Source organism: Microchirus variegatus, assembly GCF_963457635.1.
Source record: "Microchirus variegatus genome assembly, chromosome: 17".
Classification (NCBI taxonomy): domain Eukaryota; kingdom Metazoa; phylum Chordata; class Actinopteri; order Pleuronectiformes; family Soleidae; genus Microchirus; species Microchirus variegatus.
Window position 1 is genome coordinate 2,266,207 of NC_139818.1, and position 19,139 is coordinate 2,285,345.

Genomic DNA, 19,139 nt, shown 5'->3' on the forward strand with positions numbered 1-19,139 from the left:
TGAAGCCTGAGCGACACTGGTACCTCACCAGCGTGTTGATCTCGTAGCGCTCGCGTTTTTTACCAAAGGTTCGTGCGTTCTCCACCAGAGGAGGCTGATTGCAGGCCACTGAGGAGCCAGGGACAGCGTTTGTAAAAAACAGTAAAGTCAATTTGAAAATAAAAAAAGGGTAAAGATTTGTGCTGCAGCGTGTGGTTTACCTGTGCCCTTCTTGCAGGTGAAGGTGAGGTGATAGTTGCAGGGAACGTCGTTCCACTGTCCGTCCTCGTGCCAGATCATCACCACACAGTCCTCGCCCGAGGAGAAGAAGCTGTCGGGCTGGTTGGGCCTCCAGTTTTCATATTGCTGAAATAACGACAGCAGAGAATAAAGGCGATGATTAGTGTAAATCTATTTTAAAGTGCACGCAAATCAGTGCAACTCTTTCTCATCTCATTCCAAATAAAACAGAGCTGTGTTTGCTGTGTCCCTTCACTATCTTTGTTTTATTGATGGCCACAAGAGGGAGTAACAGCATCTATCTAAGATAAGCAATGACACTATCACTCCTCTGTAGACCTGAGGAGACACAAATCACACAAAATAAGACACATGTGACAGATGATGATGATGTTACAGTCACTCTACTGTCACGAGGAGCAGCATCCGTGTTACGTGTGTTCTCGTGATAACAGACAAACGCGACGGTGTCACGATGTCACGTCTTCACCGTCTGCATGAATTACTCCTCAGGCACAGAATTCCACATGTACAAGTGTGCAAGAGCGTGCGCACGCACACACACACACACACACACACACACACACACACACACACACACACACACACACACACACACACACACACACACACACACACACACACACACACACACACACACACACACACACACACACACACACAGCTGTAGTGTTGGAATTGGTGCTACCTGTCGTCTCTCAGCGAAATGTTCAAAGTTCAAACAGTTTCTTCAAAGCTGTGACCCCCCCCCCACACACACACACACATTCTTCCAATCATCCCCTGAGGCTCAGCCACCCTGTCATTATGGTTAGCAAACAAACACACACACACACAAATACACACACACACTGACTTCCTGCTCTGATTACTTCACAACAAATAGCCCAGCAGGTCGACATCCTCATCAAAATAATCAAACTTTAAAACACACTTTAACCTGGAGCCTTCTGTAGTTAATAATCTATCAATTAATTAATTAATTAGACACAACAAAAATATAAAGGATAAACTCTGACATTTTAAATACTTAACACCTTTTTTAAAATGTAGTCTCAACAACATTTACTCAGTATTGCAGTGAAGTCCTCTGGAGGTGATCACCCACTAAGACCCCCCTGTGCTGCTGCTGCTGTCCCAGTTTGTTTCTCTTTGTGAGGCTGAGCACAGGTGTTGTCCATCTGTGTCTTCCTGTCTCATGGCCCCCCTCTGGGCCCCCTAATGTGAGCGGGGGGTCAGAGGGGGTCCATACCTGTCTACGCCTGCCAAACTCCTGCATACACCCCTGCTCACACCCCCCCCCCCCCCCCCCCCCCCGATCACCCCTCAATCTCTCAGCTGAGCAAGGACCTTCATAGGCGGTCTGTGCTTATCTTTGAACCCCCCCCCCACCCCCCCAGGCTGTCTTCCATGCTTCCCCTATCTCTGGTCCTAGAGGATTAACTTTGAAGTGAGGACATCAGTCTGTACAACACCAGTGCACATAGTAATTAGCCACTTTCCTGTCTTTAAGGGGCGCGGGGTCATGTCGAGTGCTGCTTGTTTTCTTGTTTCTGGGTTCACGGTGAATGAAAACATCTAATGTTGCCTTCACGGCATGTTCTATATCACATTTAAGGCCACATTATACTTCTCTGACTGCCTACACTGTTCCTGTGCCAGTGTTTGTGAAGGCAAAAATAAGAAGTGAGAAAGGAGTTCTTCTCTTACCACGGTGCTGCCATCGGTCCAGCGGAAGTCGCTGTCAAACATCTTATCGTTCAGGCCAAGCCACTGGTAATCCTGTCCAAGACCTTGTCCAAGAGAGTGAGACACAGATTAGATTTCTCCTTTTAGACTCTCCTCGGTTACAGAAGGTGAAACGCAGAACTTTTCACTTATCTCCGACTGTGACCTTTGACTTACGGTTGACGTACTGCTGCTCCTCGTGAGAGACGATGCTGGTGAGGTGAGCGCCGTGCATGCGACACTCTCTCTCTGCGGTGTCCCAGTTCCTCCTGTGGGGGAAGTACTTGTAGCAGTGGCCCTGGAACTTATGCCAGCCATATTCACACACTTCTGTATCTGAGGGAGAACGGAACAGGATAAACTTTTAGCTGCGTCCATCTAATTTACCATCTTCTAACCTGAGAATACCAGCCCCACAGGTCTGATGTTATCAGACGCTCAATTGTCTCTAATTAAGATAAAAGATAAGCATGAGGACGGATTAGTTTCTATAGTTTCTAACACCAGCACTGACAGGCAAGGAAGTAATAAAGGAGGCAGTAAATGAATGCGGTCTGAGCCATATTATGTTGTATTGGCCAACTTTCCACCTCAATCTAACCTCAGACAAAACAACAACAACAAAACAAGATAAAACCAGAGGAAGAATTCTTCTCTGCCTGATTCATCTTCAAATTACATTTTGTCCTTTTCCTCTGGCACAGTGTTGTAAGACAGCAGCTGTGCCTGTGTACACAGACTGGGTGTGATTCACTCATGAGTGATACTGACAACATTTAGGGTGTAGACACCGAGAAGTCAGGGCCAAGGCAGATGATGCCCTGAGTTCAACACGCTCGGGATGAAAGTGGGGGAACGACTGGGAAAACCAAAGTATGGATGTAAATAATGAAGAAGTGACTCAGCGCTGCATACCTGAGGCATAGAGTATCTCTGAATACGACCTTACAACGAGATCCAAGTAGAGAATGTTTCAACTGAAACTAAAATTATTGGTAGAAAAAAGATGGAGAGTACCCAGAGATAACCCTGGGTCTTTCTGCTGTAAAGCAACAGTGCTAACCGCTACTCCACCACGTGCACCGCACATTGTCAATCAGCAATAATCACAAACTTACCCTCCTCACAAAACAGGCCGGAGTAGCTCGGGAGGCAGACGCAGGTGAAGCAAGCCAGCCCGTCGACACATGTGCCTCCATTGCGGCAAGGGTTTGACTGGCACTCGTCAATATCTGCAGAACAGATGGACGTCATTAAAGGGACACTGCGTAGTATTTATGGGTTTATATGAACCCAAAATCCACTTTTTTATACATATTATGTGCTCCTGCATTGTCTCGTCGCTGTATAATAGTTTTTGTTTCATTTTCGTAGTGTTTCAAAAAGTCATGTAAAATAACACGGTCGCGGGCCGCTGTTGCATAGCCACTGTTAGCAGCGAGACGCCATGTTTCTACGGGAGCCTGTAAGGACAAACGCGAGAGAACAAATCAAGCGTCGCTTTACTTGTAACGGAAGTCCCGCCTCCACTGACGGAGCAGATAAGATATACAAAAGACTACACTTATACATCTGAATAAATACTAGAACCTCATCTGCTGACACAGAGAAAGACCACAAGGACGACATTTGACCGGCTGAGGATACCGTAGCGCTCAGGGAAGGGAGGGGGTGAGCAGAGGAGCAGTTCGTTGTTGTAAATTTCAGCCTCTCCTCTAGATGTCACTATAAACTACTTACTTCACCTTTAAAACTTACGCTTTAGCTAGCTAACGCAGAGCGATATTGCGTTATCATCGTGTTTTCCTCACCTGTGTCACAGCGAGCGCCGCCGTATCCATGAGCACAGCTGCATGTGAGGAGAACACCGCTCTTGTGGCAAGTTCCCCCGTTCAGGCAAAGGTCTTCTGTACATGTTGCTGTTTGGAGAAGAAGAGTGTGTGTGGAGTTCAGTAAACATTTCTTCTTGAATTACAAATTCAGGCTGTTTGAAAAACACATACCTGCAATTTCGACAGGTTCGCCGACAACAGTGTGTCCCAAATCGAATCCTGCGTCTGGCGTTACGGTGACTTCCTCCGCTCTTATTGGAGGTTTAACCTCAACAAACGACGGAGGTGCAGTTAAGTCGATGTCCAGGTCGTCACCGTAAAAATATGACGGGGAGGAAGCCACAGATGGAACCGATGGTGACTGTTCACCGTCCACGGTTCTTGTGGGCGTTTCAGTGTAAGCCGAGAACTGTCCTTCAATTCTGTCCCCGGTGATGTTCTCCACCTTAGGATCTGTGGTAGAATCGACCTTGAATACAGTCTTGATCGACTCTGTACTGTCAATCTGTGGTTTATCTGTCATCATCTCAGCAGAAACACTGTCAGGCTTCACAGAGACACTTTCGCTCCCAGTGCCAAGGACATGTGGTGATTTAGACGGGGCTGATGGAAGCTCAGCAGTGTTGTTACCAAACTCATTACTCGTGCTTTCTGTGGCCATGTTTTCTTCTGAGCTGCTCTCAGAACTGGAGGAAGATGATGCACTCACGGGAGTTGATGAAGAAGGCAAGGCAGCAATAGCTCCTGCGACTATAGACGACCGAGTGGCCTCTTCTTCTGGATTACTTTCAGTAGTGCTAACTGATGAAACCTCTAGAGTCGGTTTAACTATGCTGTCTTCAAGGGAGGAGGACACAGCTTCAGCCACAGAAGAAACAACAGGCAGAGTTGTTGTCGTCTGGATTGTTTCGCGACTTTCAAAAATGGGGTGAGTTGTTGTGGTCAGCGACACATGGTGAGAGGAAAGATCAGCGTCAGGACGGTGGGTTAGCGTGATCTCCGACTTCACTTGTTCAAACGATTCCTGCGGAGTTGTTAGGCGTCGTACCGAGGGAACTGTCGTAGCAAATTGGACCATAACATCAGGCTGTGATGGTGCTAATGTGGAAGGGACATCTGGACTTTGGTCAGCTGGGATTGGGGTAACTGCTGTTTTACTCTGTGGGCTTGCAGACATTTCAGCAGCCTGTGTTACAGCAGTGTGTAGATTCATGATCGTTTGGTCTGAACCTTCAGCGTCTTCACGTTCAGAGCTCGTTGATCCTGACTCAAGAGATGTTGGCGTCACTGTTGACTTGTTGGCGCTGGTCTCAGCAGGGCGCCGTGTCGTGTATGGTTCGCTGAATAAGGTCTTAGCTGAGTTCACGTCTGTGGTTGGTTCATATGTAGAGTCAGGGGCTCGCTGATCAGTTGGGGCGATGCTATCGATCTTAACTGTACCAGACTGGGATGGAGCGACGGAGTCAGAATCAAAGACAGTCGATGTCTCGTCACTTGAACCATCCTCTGGATTAACACGTGTTCCTGGTGATACAGAGATGTCCTCATTCTCAGACGATGGAGTGTCTTTATCGGTGGAATCCAATATGGAGGCCACCAATGGAGCCTCAGGGCTGACCAGTGACGAGACAGTAGAGGAGATAGTATTTTGAGCTTGTTCACTTGAACTCTCTGATGGATTTGCTGAGCTTGACTCAACAACGGCTGTTTCTTCTTCAGGTTTTGTAGACTTTTCAGGTTTAGATTCTGGAGTTATAGATGTAGCCTCAAAAGGCCCCGTTGAACCTACTATTTCATCAGAAGTTGAAGTTCCCTGGACTTCACTGTCTTCACCTGAGCTCCCTTGATGATCAGTTGTCATTTCTTTAGTAAAAGGAGCTTGGCTTGGTTGTTGAGAAGCTTTATCTTCCAGCGAAGAGGCCGTTACACCAGTCTGGAGAGTTGCATCCATATCTACCGAGTCAGGTGCAACGGTGGCTTTCTCAGTGCTGAACAGTGAGGACACTGTGGATGTGACTTGTTTTTCAGATACTGCTGATTCACTCACAGTAACAGCTAACTTAGTCCAGGATGTAGACATCCCAGAGCCTTCCTCAGAGTGATCAGAACCCGTGGAATTATCATCAGATTCTTCACTGGATGTTTTAACCGTTCTAGGTTCAATTGACACAGGTGTAACAGCAGAAAAGGAGGAACTTTTATCCGTTGTGTCAGTATGTGTGGCTTTTATAGCTGTGGATGTGGGCGTGGCTTGTTCTGTTTCACCTGTTCGGACGACAAACTTCTCACTGGAAGATGGTGTGACTGAGCCTCCGGTTTCACCTGGTGTTGAGGCTGTGACAAAGTTAGTTTTAGATGATGATGTATCTGGGACAACAGAGGATGAAGTGAACATGTCTGGAGTTTGGCCACCTAATCCTTCTTCATGTACTGAAGTGGGGGAAGAAGTATCATCAGTCTGATCTGTGACAGCACTGTCTTGGTCTCTAACTGGCAGTGATGTTGGCTTCTCTGTGCTGAACAGTGATGAAACAGAAGGAGATGCAGTGACTTTGATTGATGCATCAGTCATCTGTTCACTTAAGCTTTTTTCATCAGTTGTTGTGGAGGCAGAACTCTTTTCAGATGTCACTGAATCTTCTGCACTAGTGGTTACAGGCTCTTGTGTTTTAGATGACAATGAAGTTGGTTTGTCAGTACTGTAAAGTGATGAAGCAACTGTAACAGTGGCTGAGGAAGAACTTGTTTTGGATTCATCTAATGCAGTAACTGATGGTGACTGTGAACTCAACTTTGAAGGGAAAACAGTTGTAGTGAAGACTGAGTTTGTAGTAAAGTCAGCAGTGCCTTCTGCAGAACTATCTGTGTCTGTTGTCATGAGGAAGGATGCTGTTTCAGATTTTATTGTTGACGATATGACAGAAGGTGGACTTTGAGTCAAAGTTACTGAACTTCTTAGCACCTCATCAGAGACTGTAGAAACTGGTGGTTCTCCTGAAGGTGATGGTATTGTCGTCTGATCTGTCCCATGACTTTCTTTGGTTCCAGGTGTTTGTGCTGTTGGGGACACAGTGCTGAATAAGGATGAAGATGAATCCTTGGCATTTTCTGTGATCTGCTCTGACAGTGATTTGGTATGAGCCTCGCTGGGGAAAACTGTATCTGGAGTAGTTAAATCATTTGCTTCCTCAAAGCCTGACTTTGTGGACACCATGGTAACTGAGAGAGCATGCAGTGACGATGTGACCATCTCTTCACTCGATGTCTCAATAGAAGAAACGGGTTCCACAGCTGATGTATTTGAAGTAGACTGTGAATCTTCTGTGAATGTTGTTGTAGGTGAAGTGGTGAAAAAGGTGGGACTATCACTTCCTGAACCCTCTGGTTCTACCGTTCGCTCCAGTGTTTGCGTCATCGTAATCGCTGTGATGCCTCCAGCTTCTTCCGTCTGGATGGTGGGGTGATCTTGAGAGGGCACCATGGAGATAGTATCTGCATCGATGATCGTTTCATCTTTGGTGACGAGCTCGGGAATGGTGTTGCCTTCGCTCACACCATCTGTAACTGCAGAGAACAGCTCATCTTCATCCTTGGCATCCTCTCTGAATATGACGGTCGTGCTGGCCGATGGTTTAGACATATGCAAGACCATGGTAGGGGTTTGTTCAGTTAGGTCATTCTTGGGTTTTCTGCTACTGGGAGTAATTATCACGACCTGCTGGTCTGTGATGCTCTGATATATAATGGAGGGAATCGGGGTGGACATTGAAGGGAGTTCATCTTGATTGTTTTCACTGCTAGAGCTAAGTGTGGTGAAGTCAAATGTAGAGTTATCACTCACTGAGGCTTCAGTTGTATGAGAGGACATAGATGTAAACGACTTCTGTGTTACATGTTCACCGACAGTAACTCCATCCTTCCCAGTGCTTGATGCAGGTGGCTGAGTTGTTTCAGACACGGTGAAGGTACCAGAAGTGATTTCAGACACCTGTGAGGAAACCTGTTCATGAAAGTCTGGTGTGACTGAAATAAAGATTTCAGTTTCACCTGTTGCTTCACCAAACGTAACACTCTTTGAAGTGAACATCTCAGTGGTTTGGTCACCAGACGCCTCCTGGTCTGTCAAAGTTGTTGATTTAACAGTGGTGAGTAATGTGTCGGTTGGCTGGGCAGGTATGACAGTGATATTTGGCTTCTCTGTGACAGATGTTAAAGGTGTCTCTACGCTGAACGATGGAGATGCTGCACTCGTTTCAGTATCTGGTATCCCTGTGTTGTAAACAGCTGATGGTAACTCTGAAGATGTCTCAGAGAATACATCAGCTGAACTGCTCAGAGCTGTTGAGGTGTGGATTTCTATAAACATTGGCGTAGTCTTTTCTGTGCTATAAAGAGAAGAAGCCAGAGTACCAGTAGGTGCCTGTGTACTGGCATCGTCAGTTGATGCATTTTTCATTTGGTCTGTGGCAGCAACTTCACTTGTAACTGGTGCAAAAGTAGTAGAAACATCAAATAAGCCGTCACTTGAAGTCTTATCCTCCGTAAAAGTCTCCTTAGTGATGTAAATATCAGTGCTCGTCATGTGTGGAGATTGGGTTGATGACAATCCTTCAATAACACGTGTGCTTGAGAAATCTGAGGAGCCAGTACTTAAGATATCAGATGTACTCTCAGGTTCATCTTTTTCAGCCTCATCTGTTACTATTCTAAATCCATCCTGGGGTTGTGCGGTGGTTTCAGTTGGTAAATCTTCACCGGAACCATCAGTACTTGACTCCATATCTTCTGTACCAGAGGCCTCCATGTCAATGTAAGTAGATGTTTCCATAAAGTTGACACTGGGGATTGCCAAGGGTTGAGAGGTTCCAAATGTAGAGGGAATCATTGAGGCAGTGGTATACTCTCGACCACTATTTTCTTCAGATCCAGATAATGATGTTGGCTTCTCTGTGCTGAACAGTGATGAAACAGAAGGAGATGCAGTGACTTTGATTGATGCATCAGTCGTCTGGTGACTTGAGGTTTCTACATCAGTTGTTGTGGAGGCAGAACTCTTTTCAGATGTCACTGAATCTTCCTCAGTCTGACTCATGGTAACAGTCTCTTGTGTTTTAGATGACAATGAAGTTGGTTCTTGTGAAGGTGTTTGTGCTGTTGGGGACACAGTGCTGAATAAGGAAGAAGATGTATCTGGGACAAAGGAGGATGAAGTGAACATTTCTGGAGTTTGGCCACCTGATCCTTCTTCATGTACTGACGTTTCATCAGTCTGATCTGTGACAGCACTGTCTTGGTCACTAACTGGCAGTGATGTTGGCTTCTCTGTGCTGAACAGTGATGAAACAGAAGGAGATGCAGTGACTTTGATTGACGCATCAGTCGTCTGTTCAGATGAACTTTCTTCATCGGTTGTTGGGATCACTGAATCTTCCTCTGTCTGACTCATGGTAACAGTCTCTTGTGTTTTAGATGACAATGAAGTTGGTTGATCAGTACTGTAAAGTGATGAAGCAACTGTAACAGTGGCTGAGGAAGAAATTGTTTTGGATTCATCTAATGCAGTAACTGATGGTGACTGTGAACTCAACTTTGAAGGGAAAACAGTTGTAGTGAAGACTGAGTCTTTAGTAAAGTCAGTAGTGCCTTCTGCAGAACCTTCTGTATCTGTTGTGATGAGGAAGGATGCTGTTTTAGATGTTATGGTTGATGCTATGAAGGGAGGACGAGACTCAACCATTGTAACCTCACTGATACCATCTTCATCATCAATACCCAGAATGGTAGATGACATGACAGAAGGCAAACTTGGAGTCACTGTTATTGAGCTTCTTAGCACCTCGTCAGAGACTGTAGAAACTGGTGGTTCTCCTGAAGGTGATGGTATTGTTGTCTGATCTGTTCCAAGACTTTCTCTGGTTCCAGGTGTTTGTGCTGTTGGGGACACAGTGCTGAATAAGGATGAAGATGTATCTGAGACAAAGGAGGATGAAGTGAACATGTCTGGAGTTTGGCCACCTGATCCTTCTTCATGTACTGAAGTGGGGGAAGAAGTTTCATCAGTCTGATCTGTGACAGCACTGTCTTGGTCCATAACTGGCAGTGATGTTGGCTTCTCTGTGCTGAACAGTGATGAAACAGAAGGGGATGAAGTGACTTTGATTGATGCATCAGCCGTCTGTTCAGATGAACTTTCTTCATCAGTTGTTGTGGAGGCAAAAATCTTTTCAGATGTCACTGAATCTTCCTCTGTCTGACTCATGGTAACAGTCTCTTGTGTTTTAGATGACACTGAAGTTGGTTTGTCAGTACTGTAAAGTGATGAAGAAACTGTAACAGTGGCCGAGGAAGAAGAACTTGTTTTGGATTCATCTAATGCAGTAACTGATGATGACTGTGAACTCAACTTTGAAGGGAAAACAGTTGTAGTGAAGACTGAATCTTTAGTAAAGTCAGTAGTGCCTTCTGCAGAACCTTCTGTATATGTTGAAATGAGGAAGGATGCTGTTTCAGATGTTATTTTTGATGCTATGATGGCTGGACTCGACTCAAGCATCGTTACATCACTGATACCATCTTCATCCTCATCAATACCCAGAATGGTAGATGAAATGACAGAAGGCAAACTTGGAGTCCATGTTATTGGGCTTCTTAGCACCTCATCAGAGATGGCAGAAAGTGGTAGTTCTCCTGAAGGTGATGGTATTGTTGTCTGATCTGTTCCAAGACTTTCTTTGGTTCCAGGTGTTTGTGCTGTTGGGGACACAGTGCTGAATAAGGATGAAGATGTTTCTGGGACAACAGAGGATGAAGTGAACATGTCTGGAGTTTGGCCACCTAATCCTTCTTCATGTACTAACGTATCATCAGTCTGATCTGTGACAGCACTGTCTTGGTCCATAACTGGCAGTAATGTTGGCTTCTCTGTGCTGAACAGTGAGGAAACAGAAGGAGATGCAGTGACTTTGATTGATGCATCAGTCGTCTGTTCACTTGAACTTTCTTCATCAGTTGTTGTGATAGCCAAACTTTTCTCTGGAGTTACTGAATCTTCCGCTGTCTGACTCATGGTAACAGTCTCTTGTGTTTTAGATGACAATGACGTTGGTTTGTCAGTACTGTAAAGTGATGTAGAAACTGTTACAGTGGCTGAGGAAGAATCACTTGTTTTGGATTCATCTAATGCAGTAACTGATGGTGACTGTGAACTCAACTTTGAAGGGAAAACAGTTGCAGTGAAGACTGAGTCTTTAGTAAAGTCAGTAGTGTCTTCTGCAGAACCTTCTGTATCGCTTGTGATGAGAAAGGATGCTGTTTCAGATGTTAGGGTTGATACTATGATGGATGGACTGGACTCAACCATCGTTACCTCAATAACACCATCTTCATCATCCATACCCTGACTGGTTGATGATGTGAAAGATGGCAAACTTGGAGTGACTGTTATTGAGCTTCTCAGCACCTCATCAGAGACTCTAGAAACTGGTGGTTCTCCTGAAGGTGATGATATTGTTGTCTGATCTGTTCCAAGACTTTCTTTGGTTCCAGGTGTTTGTGCTGTTGGGGACACAGTGCTGAATAAGGATGAAGATGTTTCTGGGACAAAGGAGGATGAAGTGAACATGTCTGGAGTTTGGCCACCTGATCCTTCTGCATTTACTGAAGTGGGGGAAGAAGTTTCATTAGTCTGATCTGTGACAGCACTGTCTTGGTCCATAACTGGCAGTGATGTTGGCTTCTCTGTGCTGAACAGTGATGAAACAGAAGGAGATGAAGTGACTTTGATTGATGCATCAGCCGTCTGTTCAGATGAACTTTCTTCATCAGTTGTTGTGGAGGGAGAAATCTTTTCAGATTTCACTGAATCTTCCTCTGTCTGACTCATGGTAACAGTCTCTTGTGTTTTAGATGACACTGAAGTTGGTTTGTCAGTACTGTAAAGTGATGAAGCAACTGTAACATTGGCTGAGGAAGAAGAACTTGTTTTGGATTCATCTAATGCAGTAACTGATGGTGACTGTGAACTCAACTTTGAAGGGAAAACAGTTGTAGTGAAGACTGAGTCTTTAGTAAAGTCAGTAGTGTCTTCTGCAGAACCTTCTGTATCGCTTGTGATGAGAAAGGATGCTGTTTCAGATGTTATGGTTGATACTATGATGGATGGACTGGACTCAACCATCGTTACCTCAATAACACCATCTTCATCATCCATACCCTGACTGGTTGATGATGTGAAAGATTGCAAACTTGGAGTGACTGTTATTGAGCTTCTTAGCACCTCATCAGAGACTGTAGAAACTGGTGGTTCTCCTGAAGGTGATGATATTGTTGTCTGATCTGTTCCAAGACTTTCTTTGGTTCCAGGTGTTTGTGCTGTTGGGGACACAGTGCTGAATAAGGATGAAGATGTTTCTGGGACAACAGAGGATGAAGTGAACATGTCTGGAGTTTGGCCACCTGATCCTTCTTCATGTACTGAAGTGGGGGAAGAAGTATCATCAGTCTGATCTGTGACAGCACTGTCTTGGTCTCTAACTGGCAGTGATGTTGGCTTCTCTGTGCTGAACAGTGATGAAACAGAAGGAGATGCAGTGACTTTGATTGATGCATCAGTCGTCTGTTTAGATGAACTTTCTTCATCAGTTGTTGTGGAGGCAGAACTCTTTTCAGGTGTCACTGAATCTTCCTTTGTCGCACTAGTGGTAACAGTCTCTTGAGTTCTAGATGACACCGATGTTGGTTGGTCAGTACTGTAAAGTGATGAAGCAACTGTAACAGTGGCTGAGGAAGAAGCACTTGTTTTGGATTCATCTAATGCAGTAACTGATGGTGACTGTGAACTCAACTTTGAAGGGAAAACAGTTGTAGTGAAGACTGAGTCTTTAGTAAAGTCAGTAGTGCCTTCTGCAGAACCTTCTGTATATGTTGAAATGAGGAAGGATGCTGTTTCAGATTTTTTTGTTGATGCTATGATGGCTGGACTGGACTCAACCATCGTAACCTCACTGATACCATCTTCATCATCAATACCCTGAATGGTTGATGATATGAAAGAAGGTGGACTTTGAGTCAAAGTTACTGAACTTCTTAGCACCTCATCAGAGACTGTAGAAACTGGTGGTTCTCCTGAAGGTGATGGTATTGTCGTCTGATCTGTCCCAAGACTTTCTTTGGTTCCAGGTGTTTGTGCTGTTGGGGACACAGTGCTGAATAAGGATGAAGATGTATCTGGGACAGAGGAGGATGAAGTGAACATGTCTGGAGTTTGGCCACCTGATCCTTCTTCATATACTGAAGTGGGGGAAGAAGTATCATCAGTCTGATCTGGCAGTGATGTTGGCTTCTCTGTGCTGAACAGTGATGAAACAGAAGGAGATGCAGTGACTTTGATTGATGCCTCAGTCGTGTGTTCGCTTGAGCTTTCTTCATCAGTTGTTGGGGAGGCAGAACTCTTTTCAGATGTCACTGAATCTTCCTTTGTCTGACTCATTGTAACAGTCTCTTGAGTTCTAGATGACACCGAAATTGGTTGATCAGTACTGTAAAGTGATGAAGCAACTGTAACAGTGGCTGAGGAAGAACTTGTTGTGTATTCATCTAATGCAGTAACTGATGGTGACTGTGAACTCAACTTTGAAGGGAAAACAGTTGTAGTGAAGACTGAGTCTTCAGTAAAGTCAGTAGTGCCTTCTGCAGAACCTTCTGTATTGCTTGTGATGAGGAAGGATGCTGTTTCAGATTTTATGGTTGATACTATGATGGATGGACTGGACTCAACCATCGTTACCTCAATAACACCATCTTCATCATCCATACCCTGACTGGTTGATGATGTGAAAGACGGCAAACTTGTAGTGACTGTTATTGAGCTTCTTAGCACCTCATCAGAGACTGTAGAAACTGGTGGTTCTCCTGAAGGTGATGATATTGTTGTCTGATCTGTTCCAAGACTTTCTTTGGTTCCAGGTGTTTGTGCTGTTGGGGACACAGTGCTGAATAAGGATGAAGATGTTTCTGGGACAACAGAGGATGAAGTGAACATGTCTGGAGTTTGGCCACCTGATCCTTCTTCATGTACTGAAGTGGGGGAAGAAGTATCATCAGTCTGATCTGTGACAGCACTGTCTTTGTCCATCACTGGCAGTGATGTTGGCTTCTCTGTGCTGAACAGTGATGAAACAGAAGGAGATGCAGTGACTTTGATTGATGCATCAGTCGTCTGTTTAGATGAACTTTCTTCATCAGTTGTTGAGGTGGCAGAACTCTTTTCAGGTGTCACTGAATCTTCCTTTGTCACACTAGTGGTAATAGTCTCTTGAGTTCTAGATGACACCGATGTTGGTTGGTCAGTACTGTAAAGTGATGAAGCAACTGTAACAGTGGCTGAGGAAGAAGCACTTGTTTTGGATTCATCTAATGCAGTAACTGATGGTGACTGTGAACTCAACTTTGAAGGGAAAACAGTTGTAGTGAAGACTGAGTCTTTAGTAAAGTCAGTAGTGCCTTCTGCAGAACCTTCTGTATCGGTTGAAATGAGGAAGGATGCTGTTTCAGATTTTATTGTTGATGCTATGATGGCTGGACTGGACTCAACCATCGTTACCTCACTGATACCATCTTCATCATCTATACCCAGAATGGTAGATGATATGAAAGAGGGTGGACTTTGAGTCAAAGTTACTGAACTTCTTAGCACCTCATCAGAGACTGCAGAAACTGGTGGTTCTCCTGAAGGTGATGGTATTGTCGTCTGATCTGTCCCATGACTTTCTTTGGTTCCAGGTGTTTGTGCTGTTGGGGACACAGTGCTGAATAAGGATGAAGATGTTTCTGGGACAAAGGAGGATGAAGTGAACATGTCTGGAGTTTGGCCACCTGATCCTTCTTCATATACTGAAGTGGGGGAAGAAGTATCATCAGTCTGATCTGGCAGTGATGTTGGCTTCTCTGTGCTGAACAGTGATGAAACAGAAGGAGATGCAGTGACTTTGATTGATGCATCAGTCGTGTGTTCGCTTGAGCTTTCTTCATCAGTTGTTGGGGAGGCAGAACTCTTTTCAGATGTCACTGAATCCTCCTTTGTCGCACTAGTGGTAACAGTCTTTTGAGTTCTAGATGACACCGAAGTTGGTTTGTCAGTACTGTAAAGTGATGAAGCAACTGTAACAGTGGCTGAGGAAGAAGCACTTGTTTTGGATTCATCTAATGCAGTAACTGATGGTGACTGTGAACTCAACTTTGAAGGGAAAACAGTTGTAGTGAAGACTGAGTCTTCAGTAAAGTCAGTAGTGCCTTCTGCAGAACCTTCTGTATCGCTTGTGATGAGGAAGGATGCTGTTTCAGATGTTATGGTTGATACTATGATGGATGGACTGGACTCAACCATCGTTACCTCAATAACACCATCTTCATCATCCATACCCTGACTGGTTGATGATGTGAAAGACGGCAAACTTGTAGTGACTGTTATTGAGCTTCTTAGCACCTCATCAGAGACTGTAGAAACTGGTGGTTCTCCTGAAGGTGATGATATTGTTGTCTGATCTGTTCCAAGACTTTCTTTGGTCCCAGGTGTTTGTGCTGTTGGGGACACAGTGCTGAATAAGGATGAAGATGTTTCTGGGACAACAGAGGATGAAGTGAACATGTCTGGAGTTTGGCCACCTGATCCTTCTTCATGTACTGAAGTGGGGGAAGAAGTATCATCAGTCTGATCTGTGACAGCACTGTCTTTGTCCATAACTGGCAGTGATGTTGGCTTCTCTGTGCTGAACAGTGATGAAACAGAAGGAGATGCAGTGACTTTGATTGATGCCTCAGTCGTGTGTTCGCTTGAGCTTTCTTCATCAGTTGTTGTGGAGGCAGAACTCTTTTCAGATGTAACTGAATCTTCCTCTGTCTGACTAATGGTAACAGTCTCTTGAGTTCTAGATGACACCGATGTTGGTTGGTCAGTACTGTAAAGTGATGAAGCAACTGTAACAGTGGCTGAGGAAGAAGCACTTGTTTTGGATTCATCTAATGCAGTAACTGATGGTGACTGTGAACTCAACTTTGAAGGGAAAACAGTTGTAGTGAAGACTGAGTCTTTAGTAAAGTCAGTAGTGTCTTCTGCAGAACCTTCTGTATCGGTTGAAATGAGGAAGGATGCCGTTTCAGATTTTATTGTTGATGCTATGATGGCTGGACTGGACTCAACCATCGTTACCTCACTGATACCATCTTCATCATCTATACCCAGAATGGTAGATGATATGAAAGAGGGTGGACTTTGAGTCAAAGTTACTGAACTTCTTAGCACCTCATCAGAGACTGCAGAAACTGGTGGTTCTCCTGAAGGTGATGGTATTGTCGTCTGATCTGTCCCATGACTTTCTTTGGTTCCAGGTGTTTGTTCTGTTGGGGACACAGTGCTGAATAAGGATGAAGATGTTTCTGGGACAAAGGAGGATGAAGTGAACATGTCTGGAGTTTGGCCACCTGATCCTTCTTCATGTACTGACGTGGGGGAAGAAGTATCATCAGTCTGATCTGGCAGTGATGTTGGCTTCTCTGTGCTGAACAGTGATGAAACAGAAGGAGATGCAGTGACTTTGATTGATGCCTCAGTCGTGTGTTCGCTTGAGCTTTCTTCATCAGTTGTTGTGGAGGCAGAACTCTTTTCAGATGTCACTGAATCCTCCTTTGTCGCACTAGTGGTAACAGTCTTTTGAGTTCTAGATGACACCGAAGTTGGCTGGTCAGTACTGTAAAGTGATGAAGCAACTGTAACAGTGGCTGAGGAAGAAGCACTTGTTTTGGATTCATCTAATGCAGTAACTGATGGTGACTGTGAACTCAACTTTGAAGGGAAAACTGTTGTAGTGAAGACTGAGTCTTTAGTAAAGTCAGTAGTGTCTTCTGCAGAACCTTCTGTATCGGTTGAAATGAGGAAGGATGCTGTTTCAGATTTTATTGTTGATGCTATGATGGCTGGACTGGACTCAACCATCGTTACCTCACTGATACCATCTTCATCATCAATACCCTGAATGGTTGATGATATGAAAGGAGGTGGACTTTGAGTCAAAGTTACTGAACTTCTTAGCACCTCATCAGAGACTGCAGAAACTGGTGGTTCTCCTGAAGGTGATGATATTGTTGTCTGATCTGTCCCAAGACTTTCTTTGGTTCCAGGTGTTTGTGCTGTTGGGGACACAGTGCTGAATAAGGATGAAGATGTATCTGGGACAAAGGAGGATGAAGTGAACATGTCTGGAGTTTGGCCACCTGATCCTTCTTCATATACTGAAGTGGGGGAAGAAGTATCAGCAGTCTGATCTGGCAGTGATGTTGGCTTCTCTGTGCTGAACAGTGATGAAACAGAAGGAGATGCAGTGACTTTGATTGATGCCTCAGTCGTGTGTTCGTTTGAGCTTTCTTCATCAGTTGTTGGGGAGGCAGAACTCTTTTCAGATGTCACTGAATCTTCCTCTGTCTGACTCATGGTAACAGTCTCTTGAGTTCTAGATGACACCGAAGTTGGTTGGTCAGTACTGCAAAGTGATGAAGCAACTGTAACAGTGGCTGAGGAAGAACTTGTTGTGGATTCATCTAATGCAGTAACTGATGGTGACTGTGAACTCAACTTTGAAGGGAAAACAGTTGTAGTGAAGACTGAGTCTTCAGTAAAGTCAGTAGTGCCTTCTGCAGAACCTTCTGTATTGCTTGTGATGAGGAAGGATGCTGTTTCAGATGTTATGGTTGATACTATGATGGATGGACTGGACTCAACCATCGTTACCTCACTGATACCATCTTCATCATCTATACCCAGAATGGTAGATGATATGAAAGAGGGTGGACTTTGAGTCAAAGTTACTGAACTTCTTAGCACCTCATCAGAGACTGCAGAAACTGGTGGTTCTCCTGAAGGTGATGGTATTGTCGTCTGATCTGTCCCATGACTTTCTTTGGTTCCAGGTGTTTGTTCTGTTGGGGACACAGTGCTGAATAAGGATGAAGATGTTTCTGGGACAAAGGAGGATGAAGTGAACATGTCTGGAGTTTGGCCACCTGATCCTTCTTCATGTACTGACGTGGGGGAAGAAGTATCATCAGTCTGATCTGGCAGTGATGTTGGCTTCTCTGTGCTGAACAGTGATGAAACAGAAGGAGATGCAGTGACTTTGATTGATGCCTCAGTCGTGTGTTCGCTTGAGCTTTCTTCATCAGTTGTTGGGGAGGCAGAACTCTTTTCAGATGTCACTGAATCCTCCTTTGTCGCACTAGTGGTAACAGTCTTTTGAGTTTTAGATGACACCGAAGTTGGCTGGTCAGTACTGTAAAGTGATGAAGCAACTGTAACAGTGGCTGAGGAAGAAGCACTTGTTTTGGATTCATCTAATGCAGTAACTGATGGTGACTGTGAACTCAACTTTGAAGGGAAAACTGTTGTAGTGAAGACTGAGTCTTTAGTAAAGTCAGTAGTGTCTTCTGCAGAACCTTCTGTATCGGTTGAAATGAGGAAGGATGCTGTTTCAGATTTTATTGTTGATGCTATGATGGCTGGACTGGACTCAACCATCGTTACCTCACTGATACCATCTTCATCATCAATACCCTGAATGGTTGATGATATGAAAGGAGGTGGACTTTGAGTCAAAGTTACTGAACTTCTTAGCACCTCATCAGAGACTGCAGAAACTGGTGGTTCTCCTGAAGGTGATGATATTGTTGTCTGATCTGTCCCAAGACTTTCTTTGGTTCCAGGTGTTTGTGCTGTTGGGGACACAGTGCTGAATAAGGATGAAGATGTATCTGGGACAAAGGAGGATGAAGTGAACATGTCTGGAGTTTGGCCACCTGATCCTTCTTCATATACTGAAGTGGGGGAAGAAGTATCATCAGTCTGATCTGGCAGTGATGTTGGCTTCTCTGTGCTGAACAGTGATGAAACAGAAGGAGATGCAGTGACTTTGATTGATGCCTCAGTCGTGTGTTCGCTTGAGCTTTCTTCATCAGTTGTTGGGGAGGCAGAACTCTTTTCAGATGTCACTGAATCCTCCTTTGTCGCACTAGTGGTAACAGTCTTTTGAGTTCTAGATGACACCGAAGTTGGTTTGTCAGTACTGTAAAGTGATGAAGCAACTGTAACAGTGGCTGAGGAAGAAGCACTTGTTTTGGATTCATCTAATGCAGTAACTGATGGTGACTGTGAACTCAACTTTGAAGGGAAAACAGTTGTAGTGAAGACTGAGTCTTCAGTAAAGTCAGTAGTGCCTTCTGCAGAACCTTCTGTATCGCTTGTGATGAGGAAGGATGCTGTTTCAGATGTTATGGTTGATACTATGATGGATGGAC

The 19,139-nt window shown here is 44.6% G+C and overlaps 2 protein-coding genes across 2 annotated transcripts in view; both read right to left on the minus strand.

The window, feature by feature from the left end:
- The window catches only part of vcana (versican a), a gene marked incomplete at its 5' end in the record, with an annotated part of 15,849 nt that extends 7,467 nt beyond the window's left edge, over positions 1-8,382 (minus strand). Inside the window, 8 exons of the mRNA XM_083904233.1 lie at positions 1-108; positions 201-345; positions 1,951-2,033; positions 2,146-2,304; positions 3,087-3,200; positions 3,780-3,887; positions 3,972-6,230; positions 6,834-8,382. The exon at positions 1-108 is cut by the window's left edge and continues 75 nt beyond it. Coding sequence (XP_083760359.1) covers positions 1-108; positions 201-345; positions 1,951-2,033; positions 2,146-2,304; positions 3,087-3,200; positions 3,780-3,887; positions 3,972-6,230; positions 6,834-8,382 — 4,525 coding nt within the window. The remainder of the gene's footprint in view (positions 109-200; positions 346-1,950; positions 2,034-2,145; positions 2,305-3,086; positions 3,201-3,779; positions 3,888-3,971; positions 6,231-6,833) is intronic.
- A 1,258-nt stretch (positions 8,383-9,640) lies between these two features.
- On the minus strand, positions 9,641-18,383 carry LOC310939469 (uncharacterized protein; the record flags this gene model as incomplete). The annotated part of the gene is made up of 4 exons (XM_083904235.1): positions 9,641-9,770; positions 12,076-12,272; positions 13,585-18,064; positions 18,370-18,383. The coding sequence occupies 4 exons, from the start codon at positions 18,381-18,383 to the stop codon at positions 9,641-9,643; spliced, it is 4,821 nt and encodes a 1,606-aa protein (XP_083760361.1).
- Positions 18,384-19,139: the final 756 nt, after the last annotated feature.